Here is a 12,066-nt window from a genome sequence, read left to right on the forward strand (position 1 = left end):
AAGGGGAAGGGGGAGCCTTGCAAAGACTCTGCCTGTCCGTTGGGTCACTGGGTTCGGGCAAGCCCCCCTTGCAGTCTACTTATACCGGTCGTTGCCAACAAGGCTCGCAGTGGAATCGGGGCGGCTGGAACTTGCCTTAGTCCAGGAACTGGTTAATGGCTCATTTTGCCAAACACAAGCATTCGGGATTCAAAAATTCATCTTAGCACCCCTTTATGTTCTGTTGGGTGCAATGCTTCAAAACTGCTGAGGTGAGGACCTGATAGCATCCTCAGCCCGCAATTCAAACCTCCAAACTCTCCCTGCATGCTTTTCAGAGACAGAAAGACAGACTGTTTTAAAGCTCATCTCGACCCTTAACACAGTTCAGACCTCCCTTGGCTGTTCTCGACTTCCGAAGCCCCAAATAGAATTTTAAAAGGTCTCTTACCTTTTAGAGTGGCACTTGGGGTTTGGCGGGGAGCGGTCCGTGGTGTTTCCCAGACGACACCAGCCCTTGCAGATCCGAGTCACGGCACCAAATTGTCATGGAAAAGATCACGCAGTTTCTCTTTAGGGTCAAATAGAGTAGAGCTTTATTCTGACAGACACACAGAGAGCTATGGCCATAGGGGAGCCCTAGACAGCACAGAGTTCCTGTGCTGCTGTCAGGGACTCCGTCTAGGTTCAAATACGGATGGCTTATATATAATAGCTTTTCACATACCGATCGCATAGTGGAATTTTCCATTACAAAACAAGTCTAAAGGCTACTTCCTTATTTATTACACAAGTCTAATGACTACCTTCTTCTCTGTTACAAGAATAGCTGGTGGCAATTACAAAAGAAGCTAGTTTCAAAAAAGAGCTTAAAGAGCAATCAAAAGTTTTCAGCAGGTTTTTTCTAACTTACATTTTCATCATTATTTTCAGTGTAAAGCCTACCGGGCCTTGATTTTGAGCTTCCACATCCCCAAAATAATACCTAGAGCAGAGCTTTTAGAAAATCAGCCAGTCTTGATTTAAAAATTGTCAGTGGTGCAGAATCTATCATGACCCTTTGTAAAAGTTGTTCTCACTACTCTCCCTGTTCAAAATCTGTGCTTTATCTCCAATTTCCAGGCATTAGATTGTGTTATAACTTTCTGTGCTGGATTGAAGGGCCCTTTGTTAAACATTCGTTCCTCATGCAGATGCTTACAGACTGTGATCAAGTCTCTTTGTTCAGCTACATAGATCGAGCACCTTGAGTCTCCCTCTGGAAGGCATGTTTTCTATTCCTTTGATCATTGCTGTGGTCCTTTTCTAACCCCTCTCTACTTTATCAACATCCTTCTTGAATTGTGGACATGAGAACTGGACACAATATTCCAGCAGTCCTCACCCCAGTGCAAAATACACAGATAAAATAACCTCTCTACTCATAACTGAAGATTCCCATGCTTACACATCCCACATCACATTAATTTTTTTGGCTGCAGCATCGCACTGTGGGCCCATTTTCAGTTGATTTTCCACCACGACCCCCAAATTTTTTCAGAGGAACTGCTTCCCAGGATAGAGTCCCCAGCCTGCATTCCTTGATTCTAGATGTATATCTTTACAGTTAGCTGTCACTAAAAGGCATATTAGGGAGGCACAGAGGGACAGAGTGAGTTACCCGAGGTCACAGAAGAAGGCTGTGGAAGAGCATGAAAATGAAGTCAGTTCTTCGGAGTGCAAGGCAAGCACTTTAACCACTGACCCACCCTTCCTCTCTGGGGACTAGTGTCTCACGAGGGGACTACTGGCATCTCAGTATGCTACACTTCCAACCATTCTCCTAGAAAGACAGTCTGTCCATTACCCTGTCCATCCCAAGAGTCCTTCTCTGCACCTGGGGAAGTCCAAATTCATGTTTCTTGAAATTCAGTGACCAATATTTCACTCAGTTTTCCAAAGCAGGGATCACCAGTGCCTTGTATTATGCTATTAATACTTTCCTCTCTGACCTCATACATTCCAGCAGCTCATTTGCCTTGTTCACAGCTGCATCCCAATGGTGATCACAGTCATCCTGGCACTGATTAATACAACCAGCTCTTTCTCCTCCTTTGTCATTTCCAAATAACCATGGCAATATATAAAAAAGAGGTGTAGGGAATTGAAGTAGGGAGGTGATTTTACTTTTGTAGATGGCATTCATGAAACCAGTGCTGCAATTCTTCATTCGGGTCTTATGCGCAAATTTTAAAAATGTGGAAAAATTGAAGAGGGTGCAGAAAGAGCCACAAAATGATTGACGAGCTGCAGAAAATGCTGGACAGTGAGAGTCATCAAGAACTGAACCTGCTTAGCTTCTCCAAGGGAAGACTGAGCACTGACTTGATTACAGTGTACAAGCACCTCCACAGGGACAAAATACAAGTCCTAAAGTGCTCTTTAAATTAGTGGGAAAAGGCATAACAGGTACAAGTGGGTGCAAAACTGAAGCTAGAATACTTACATGTGGAAATTAGTCTCACATTTTTAACACTGAGGGTGATTAACCAGAGGATCAAACTCCCAAGGGAGATTCTGAATCATCCTGGTATCTCCAAATGAAGTCTGGATGTTTTCCTGGAAAGGAAGCTTTATTGATGAACAAGTTAAATGTAATCAAACACAATTGATTGGGCTCATATGGGGGTAAATGGGAGAAATTCTGTAGCCTCTAACATACAGGAGGTCAAACTAGATGGTCTCATGGTCCCTTCTGGCCTTAAATTCTATGAATCATTACCCTGAGAAGATGGATATCTGAGATGCAATTTAAAAAATTTGCTATTCTGAATACTTCAATGCACTCCACAGGAAGCTACACTGGACAAGAAGAATCGGGGTTGTCACAGTAAAAGCAGAACATATGTCCTCTTTGTCCTCTAACCCAAGTATTTTCCTGTCTTGGGCTGGAATCTCACAATTGTCCCACTCTTTGAGCTGGGTACAACAAATCATCTATGCCAAATGCTTATCACCATGCAGGTCCAACTGGACACCTGAGTCTCTTCCTTTCGAGAGCTCGTGACCAGAGCTACACTGTCACCACCAGCCTCCTTTAAAGATGTAGGTTTATTAGCAGACAGCACAAAGCATTAGAGGAAATGATTATAAAATAACAAGCAGCTGTCACATATCTGCACTCATCTATCTCATGCATCACTACAGGCTAAGTTAGACAGGCTTGGCTCTGGAGATAGAGAAACAGAACCAACTTATGGGAAGAGAAGGAGCTCTTAGGAGCCAGCACTTCAACCTCTGACCCATCCTTCCTCTCTGGGGACTAGTGGCTGGGGAGTGGGCCGGCAGCTCAGCATGCTGCATTACCAACAATTCTCCTAGTAAGACAGGTTCTTCATTTTTCCGACGATCCCAGGAGCCTCTCTCTGCACCTGGGCCAGTCAGAATTCATGTTTCTTGAATAACAGTGACCAGAGTTTTACAGTTTTCCAGAGGAGGGCTCGCCAGTGCCTTGTATTATGCTATTAATACTTCCCTGCCTCACCTGAACAGAACATGCCCAAGGGAAGACAAGGAGCTCTTGGGACCCAGCCTGGTTTCCCTGTGTCTCTGAGAGAGCACCTTCCCATTTGTTTGACCCTTTCTTGAGGAAGCAGCCTTTTCTCAAAACCTCCCTGAGTGAGCCTGGGCCCAGTCACCATAGTGCTCAGCTCTGTCTGTGTGACAGGTTGAAGGGGTGAAGCTAATCTTTTCCCTGAGACTGCTTTCTCCCACTCAGGCCATCTAAGATGATGCCTCTATGGCCGTTGATCCATTTTTTGGCAGTTAGACCAATTCAGCCTCAATGGCTTGAGCACACTAGTCTGGTGCATGGCCTGAAACCATTGGCTTCCCCGTGACACTCCAACCCTCCCCTCAGAGATCCAGCACCTAAACCTCACTGTGGGGAGGAGATCAACAGTCACCCGTGAGCAGCTCCACAGCTGCCCCAGACACAGGAGGGCTGGAGTCACAGGGATTCCCAGAAGGTAGCTGTAACAGGAGTCTGGGTAAAGGCTGTGGCCTCTGATAGCCAAATTTCAGGGGATTTCCTCTTTGGATACCTGGCAGACCTGATCTTAGGGTCTCCCCCGGCCTCCTTCTCAGAGTATCTGAGCACCTTGAATGTATTCTACCTCCCGTTACCCTGTGAGTCAGTGCAGGGCAGGGCAGGGCTATTATCCACTTTTACAGAAGCTCAGAGACAGTCGGCGGCTTGTCCGTGTTGACACAGGGAAATGGAATGAAACCCAGCTCTCCTGACACGCAGAGCAGAGCCCATACCACAGGACCTGTCTCCCAGCTGGACTGGCTGGATTCTCTGCTGCTCCAGAGTTGCACCCTGCACTGTGGAGAGAGGGAATAGCAAGGAGGCAGTTACAGAGGTTGGATTCTCTGGCCTGCTCCCCATCATCCCTCTGTAAAATGCATCCCTTTGCACTAGGTAGCATTTTTGCCTATTTTGCACAGGTTTAGAAGGAAACACAACGGGTGTGGCTGTGGAAGAGTCAGGCCCATCATCCAATGGGATTCTGCGTCCCAGCTAAATGGGAGAAAAAATGCAAGGATTTCCCACACAGGTTAATGCTGGATGGCTACTTGTTACCATAGACAGAGCCCAGCTGCTGTGCGCCTCACATTATTCAACTGCACTGACTTGTGTCAAACTCATGTGCAGAAATTTTGAGGGCAGTTAAACAGCTGCCACAGGCATCCCATCCAGAGGTGACTCCCTATAGAGAAGCAGTGTGACCCAGTGGTTATAGCAGTGTACAAAACCATGGCTTCTAATTCCAGCTCTGCCACTGGCCTGTGGGGTAATGATAGCAAATTCACTCCACTTCCCTGTGACTCAGTTTCCTTATTATCTATCTCTTTCCTAATGATTCCTAACATTCTGTTAGCTTTTTTGCCTCTTGCACACTGAGCAGGTGCTTTCAGGTAACTTTCTACAATGGCTTCAAGATCTCTTCCCTGAGTGGTAACAGCTAATTTAGATCCCATCATTTTATATGCAGAATTGGGATTATGTTTTGTAATGTGCATCACTTTGCATTTATCAACATTTAATTTCATCTGCCATTTTGTTGCCCAGTCACCCACTTTTGTGAGATTCCTTTGTAACTCTTCACAGTCTGCTTTGAACTTATCTATCTTGAGTAATTTTGTGTCATCTTTTGTATCATCCTTTTTCCAGAACAGTTATGAATATGTTGAACTATGCTGGTTCCAGTACAGACCCCGGGGACACCACTATTCTCTGACCTGTTCCTCACCACCCACAGCACCCTTGCAGGCTGAGGTACCCTGCAGGCACTCTACCCCTCCATCTAAAGTCCTTGCAGTGACTTACTCTCAGCCTGGAAGACTGTAAACAAGATCCCCCTGTGTGGAGTAATATTTGTTCTCCAAAACACAGGCTCTTTTAGCCTGCACCCCACTCTACTCCATAGCCCAAAACTCCCCCCAACTTCTCTGCTGTGGTCTGCATTGCTTCAGGCTTGCTGCAGCTTTCCTGGCTCGTCGCCAGTTGGCCCCCTCACTAGCTCAGTTCCTTCCTCCCAGGCCGAGCAAGGGCAGCCATCCTTCCCCTGCTGCTGTGGCTATGTTAAGGACTCAGTTAAGGCCTCGGTCTCAGGCCTTTAAAGAAGGCGTAGCCTGGGATTTCCCAAAGCAGGAACTATTCCTCAGCCGGGACCATCTTCTTCTCATCCCGTAGCTGCCTCTGCTAGGCCTCGGTCAGCTCCCAAAGTACCAGGAACCTTAAAGGGCTACACCATGGAGCAGGTGTTGAATCTCCCTCAAAGGGAAGAATCCCTGACACACCCCATCTAATGGCCACTGAAGGGCTGGAGTGAGCTTTGGAGCTGGCTGTGCCTCTGCTGGGGAGCTGAGGCCCATTTCCAGCCCTTTCCATGGCTGGGGCATCACAAATGAAGGGGATGGGGAGGGAAACTGGTCCTGAATCTCTAGTCAGACTCTTGTGCGTGCGACTCTCACTCACAGACGCAGCTCTGCTCTGCCTGGGGCAGTATGCTGGGTTGGCAGGTGCTTTGTGCAGAGCCATCCATGAGGCCGGGGAGCTGCCTGAATGGCGTCTCTTAAGGCTCCTGATTTAATCCTGGCTCTGAAACACCTCGGTCACAGGTGCCTGGGTGAGGGCGCAGGGAACGGTGGGCAGCCGTGCCCCTGCAATAGCCCCGCTCACAGCTGGCGCCGCTCTCATGGATCACGCAGCAGCCAGAGTGTTGAGGAAGGGCCAGGTCTGCGACTGCAAAACAGCTCTGTAGCTTTTCTCATGGCCCCTGGGTGTTTAACCAGAGACAGGACAGTGACAGGTCATGGACAATGGGAGAAAACATCTACGTTTTTTCTCTGTATTGACTATATTCACAGAAATTCTGAGGTCTGAGGCTGACACTGATACAGCTCTTTATGAGATAACATCCATCTGATCCTCTGGCTCTACATAAACACAAAGTCTTTGTAAATACTGCTGCCTGCCTCGGTCCCGATCCCCAATGTGCTGTCCTTTCTTATCAGCTGGTGATGGGGTTCAGGAGCTCATGTCCTCTCATGTCCTCTGGAAGTGTCTAGGATGGAATAGGTGGCTGGTGTTTTTCATCTCACTTGTCATCAGCTCTGGAGCCGGATGATGACTTGACCCTTCACTTGACGAACACCCTGATTATCCTCGCACGAATGGCTTTGGTTTTCACACTGTATACGATTGGGTTCATCAAGGGTGGGACCAGCAAATAGATGTTGCCCATGACAGTCAGAATCAAGTGAGAAAAGTTCTTCACGAATCTGTGGATCACAGACAAGCCGATCGCTGGCATGTAGAAGAGCAGGACAACACAGACGTGGGAGACGCAGGTGTTCAGGGCCTTGAGGCGCTCCGCGTGGGATGCAATGCTAAGCACTGTTTTGAGGATCATCACATAAGACAGGAGGATGACCAGGACATCCAACCCCAGTGAAGTGAGCAGTGTAAAGAAGCTGTAGATGCTGTGGGCTCTGATATCCGAACAAGCCATCTTCATGACTTCCTGGTTCAGGCAGTAGGAATGGGAGAGGACATTGGCTTGACAGTATTGGTAGTGTTTCAGGAGAATGGGGTAGGGGAGCATAATGCCCATCCCTCTTAGCAGAGCCCCCAGTCCCATCTTGGCTATTCTGGGTGGAGTTAATATGGAATCATATCTCAGTGGGTTACAGATTGCAACAAAGCGGTCAAAGGCCATGCACAAGAGCACAGAGGATTCAGTTATCGAAAGCGAGTGGATGAAGAACAGCTGGGCAAAACAGGCATCAAAACTGATCTCCCTAGAGTTAAACCAGAATATGCTCAGTATGGTTGGTATGGTGGATAGCGATAAGCCAATGTCTGTGATGGCCAACATGGAAAGGAAAATGTACATGGGCTCATGGAGAGTCGGCTCTGTTTTTATAATGAATAGAATGACTGAATTTCCTACTATGGAAATAACGTACATTAAGCAGATGGGGATAGAAATCCAGACATAGAATTTTTCCTGCCCAGGTATTCCGGTAAGAAGAAAAACTGCAGGTTGGAATTTGGTGTCATTGACAGCTGACATGATGCACTGGGCACCCCCAAGAACATTGAACTTTATTTCCTGAAAGGAAAAGTAACAGGAGACTTGATGATATTGAACGAGAAATCATTCTGCTCTCAATGCAAGTCTAGAGACTTCTAGGAGCTCAAGAAAGATAAGCAAAAACATAGCCTTGGATTTACACTTATGGTTATTTGTTCTATTCATTCTATTGAAACACCTGCCATTGTTTAATGTTGGAAGAGAGGATACTGGGCTACCTAGACCATTGGTCTGATCCTGTATGGAAGATAGTCATGACCTATAGTAAAATAGGCATTACCAGATGGCATTAGACCTATAGTCCATCTAGCCCAGTATCCAGTGCCCAGTGCCAGATGTTTCAGAGAAAGGTAGAAAAAGACCTGCAGTAGAGAGCTGTGAGATAACCAACTCCCAGGGAAAGTTTCCTCCTGACTTGGATATATTTGATGGTGCAAACCATGAAGTTTAATAGCACTCCCAGATTTTTTTAAAAAAATCCCCACTTCTGTAATTGGATTTTCTGTTTCCCCATATAAAAATCTTTTCCCTCTTTGAATCCTACTACAAACTTGACCACATTGATATCTTGTGGTTGTGAGTTCCATAGCCTCCTTCAGTACTGTGTGGTTTTTCAGTTCTGACCTTCCCACAAATATCCTCCCTGACCCTCCGCTTCTGAGTGTGGCCCATTGTATCATGTTTTTACACTAGAGACGTGCATAGTGAAAATGATCATTATATTTTTCTGTCTTGCATTTATGTTATTTAGAAACATGTTTCATTGACTCATTTATTTTAGTTATTTTCTCCACTCCCAAGAACCCAAATTACACAACTGCCTCTTTGCAGAACCTGGGATAATTTCTTAGGGTCAGGTTCTGAGTTCAGGAACATTGAATGGAACAGCGTCGCACCAGATTTACATGTGTAAATTTGATCAGAACCAGCCTCTATTAACTTTCATTTAACAAACGCTCCCCCAAGAATCCCTGCAGGAGAAGCTGAATGCTCTGCCTGGCCAGTGTTGATTGGATCCAGAGAGGTCAATCATCTTACAGGCTTCTTTTTTGCCTCTCAAGACCCCTATTCTCTCCCAGTGAAAGGGTTCTGTAGATATTTGGCAAGTTACAAGTTAACACAGACAGTTATTTCAGGAGCATGGGAGGGGGACTGATGTCCCAAATAGTGACAAGTGCAAGCACTAGTTTTGCACAAATATCCAGTTGAGTTGCAAATTACTTCATCCACGTTCATTTTTCTTCAACTTATGTCTACGCTTCACTGAAACACATACCAGTAGTTCTGTTGTCTCATGAATTTTTGGAAAGTCTGATACAAGTGGAGCAGAGTTATTTTGTGCATGATTCTGAATGTAAGTGCTAGAAACAGCTTCTGGTCAGTTAGCAGGAGACAGTGTCATACAACTGCTCACTGAGCAAAGAGTTAATAGCACAAACCCATTGCACAGTGTATTTGGAATACCTCTGAAATACTATCTACAGCTAAAGTCATTAAGTAGTAAAGTTACCCCCGCTCCTTTCTGTACAGATTCCAACACGTCTGTGGCTGGCTTTCCTTGGAAAGCATGGAATAAAAGTTTGGTTTGTAATAACTGTATGAGAATGAAAAGTATTGGCACAACATTTATCCATCTATTCTTTACCTCACACATGTAAACCCATTCTTTCCCCTCTGATCTTCTTTCAGAGATGATTTATCAGGTTAGAGGTATCATCTGGATTTCTTGAGAACTTGAAAAGGTTGCAGCCTGTCAGACCTCACTCAATCACCTGTCAGAAAACAAAACACTGGGCAATCCTTTGCACCTAGTAACTCCTCTTTTCCTGGGTTAGTAGCTGACAGGTTCGCCTGAGGTTCTGTGACGTCAATCTGCAGCCTTTATACAGAGCTGTACAGGCTTTGGGATCAGATTATACAATATTCACTCCCTGTGCTCTCCCTCAATAGTACAGTGGTTTTCAACTGTTTTCATTTCCAGACCCCTTCCAAATTTCAAATGAAGGTGTGAATACCTTTGGAAATCTAACAGTCTTGAAACCCCTAGGGATCCGTTTACCACAGATTGAAAACCACTGGTCTAGTACAGAGTAACCCGAAAACCTGTTACAGTGCTACAACGGAGGTTTGGGGAAAGTTGATTTCAAGGTGAAATGCATGAGTATTCAAGCCCAGTTGACCCACACTTTGCTGCAGCCCAGGACCCAATCTGAGGGTGGGAGAATGGTGGGATTCCAGCCCAGGAGAGGGAAAGGGACGAGGCTTTCATCTGTTACTCTGAGACCAGAGAGAGGGCAGAGAAGCAGGTAGCCCTGAAACTGTGACGGGTCTTACAGGGCAGAACAGCTGGAGCCCTCTCCAGTCAGGAAACAGAAAATTCCATTTGCTTTATATGACCTGTTACCGCAGAGGAACACAGCTCTCAGTTCCTGCATTCACAATCAAGCCAGAGAAAAAAATGTTTGAAAATGGATTTGCTGATTATATCCCAGGAGCAAATAGATTTGAAATGGTTTGGGAACTACTCACTGATATTGCTTTGGCTCTTCTCTGGGCCAGACCACACGGCACCTCTTGAAATGAGACCATTGAGAAATCCTGACTAAGGTCATTGGGATTTTCACACTCCGAGTTCGCTTTGAATCTGGGGTTTCTGTGCACCTGGAATGATCCCCCATAGAATACGGAAACATGGAATAGAAAGTCCCCCAGCTACCTAGTGCTGCCTGCTCTTCAGCACCTGTCACTGAGTCACACCCACAGCCTAGCAGAGTCAGCTGCCGCTGTACAGAACACCTGCCCATCTCAGCAGCTGGCAGCATTTACCCTTCCCTTGGTGTTTGAAAGATTTAAAAACAGAGAAACCTGCCAACGTACCCAATGCCTGCGAGAAGGGGAGAAGCTGCCAAAAAAGATCTGCACGGTAACGGAGAAGGAGGCAGCGGAGAGCTTGCACGGGCAGTAGGCAGTGTCTGCTCAGACAGGCTGCAACTGTCCTTATGAAGCATGTTTGCCCATTTCCTCAGGGCCACTTGGCCACCTGGGACCCTCAGCTGATTGGTTCAGTGTGTGCCAGCTTTAACCCTATCACGGCCAATGGCAAACTGCAGGAAGCCCAATCCCAGGGCATGCATGGTGATGCCATCACACTGGACAGCAGCGCAAGTCCTGCCACAGGCTCTATTCCTGCAATCCAAGCTGTCAGCGCTGTGAGTACGGCTCAGAGGAGTCACAGGTGTAATCTTGCTGTAATGCAGTAAAATAGATAGTATTAATTTCTCCAGAGCTGCACTTCTAAAATATATCCAGACTTCCTGTCTTTCAGAGACATCTGCCCCTGCATATTCAGCGAGAGAGAACGCACAGAATCAAGTTCACTTCACGTGTACCTGTCTAGTCCCCTCCCCCTCAGTTTGCCTAGTTATACTAAGTTACTGCCAAGGCCTGAAAATGGCTGGAAGCAGCAAGATGAATAAATGATATTCCATCCAATACATCTCTATGATTGCTAAAATGCCCCTGCACAGAAGAGGCAGATGAAGAGCCTCCAATTTCTCTTGGGGATATGGGCAACTGTAGCTGGGCAGCGCCATGACAGTTGAGTTTTCAGTGGAAAATGATCAGTTTTCTAAGAAAAGCCACCCCAAAAATGGATGAAAAGGAAACATTGTAGTTGGGTCAAAAATTTTTGTGGGGGGGAAAATCCACTGTTCTTGCTCTAGATCAAACCGTGAGCCTCTGTCCCTCGTGTTACCAGATTCGACCCCTCAGTGGTAACACTGGCCCCCCATAGGCCTCCTGTACTGAGCAGCCCTGGGACCTCTGCTGTGGGTGGCTATGCTGGCTCTGTGCCAGAGGGAGCCTCTGGAAATGCCCTCTTTGTGGAAACCCATCCATCTGTGGAACAATCTAAGATCAGAAGAATGGCCGTATTGGGTCAGACCAATGATCCCTGGAGCCCAGTGTCCTGTCTGCCGACAGTGGTTGGTGCCAGATGCTTCAGAGGGAGTGAACAGAACTGGGCAATTTAATGAGTGATCCATCTCCAGTCATTGAAGGACGTCTCCTCTATGGACTTATGTAATTATTTTTTGCGCCCAGTTATACTTATGCCCTTCCAAACATCCCCTGCAATGAGTTCCACAGGCTGCCTTCCCCTTTTGTGAAAAAGAACTTCCTTTAGTTTGTTTTAAACCTGCTGCCTATTAATTTCATTGGGCGACGCTTGTCTCTTGTGTTATGTGAAGGGGTAAATATCACTTTCTTAGTCACTTTTTCCAAACCATTCATGATTTTATAGATCTCTATCATATCCCCCCTTATTCAACTCTTTTCTAAGCTGAAAAGTCCCAGTTTTATTCATTTCTCCTCACATGGAAGCTGTACAATACCCCAAATCATTTTGTCACCCTTCTACATACTTTTTCCATTTCAAATATATCTT

The 12,066-nt window shown here is 46.1% G+C and overlaps 1 protein-coding gene across 1 annotated transcript; it reads right to left on the bottom strand.

Moving 5' to 3' along the window:
* Positions 1-6,665: 6,665 nt before the first annotated feature.
* LOC137149953 (olfactory receptor 51G2-like) lies at positions 6,666-7,601 on the bottom strand. The gene has a single exon (XM_067543600.1). It carries the CDS (start codon positions 7,599-7,601, stop codon positions 6,666-6,668), a length of 936 nt encoding a protein of 311 aa, XP_067399701.1.
* Positions 7,602-12,066: the final 4,465 nt, after the last annotated feature.

Source organism: Emydura macquarii, unplaced genomic scaffold, assembly GCF_026122565.2.
Source record: "Emydura macquarii macquarii isolate MOO-44397 ecotype Brisbane River unplaced genomic scaffold, CSIRO-AGI_Emac_v2 contig_920, whole genome shotgun sequence".
NCBI lineage: Eukaryota > Metazoa > Chordata > Testudines > Chelidae > Emydura > Emydura macquarii.

What these genes read in the sequence shown, in the direction of transcription:
- LOC137149953 (XM_067543600.1), bottom strand. Translation starts at nt 7,601, where the DNA reads ATGTCAGCTGTCAATGACACCAAATTCCAACCTGCAGTTTTTCTTCTT.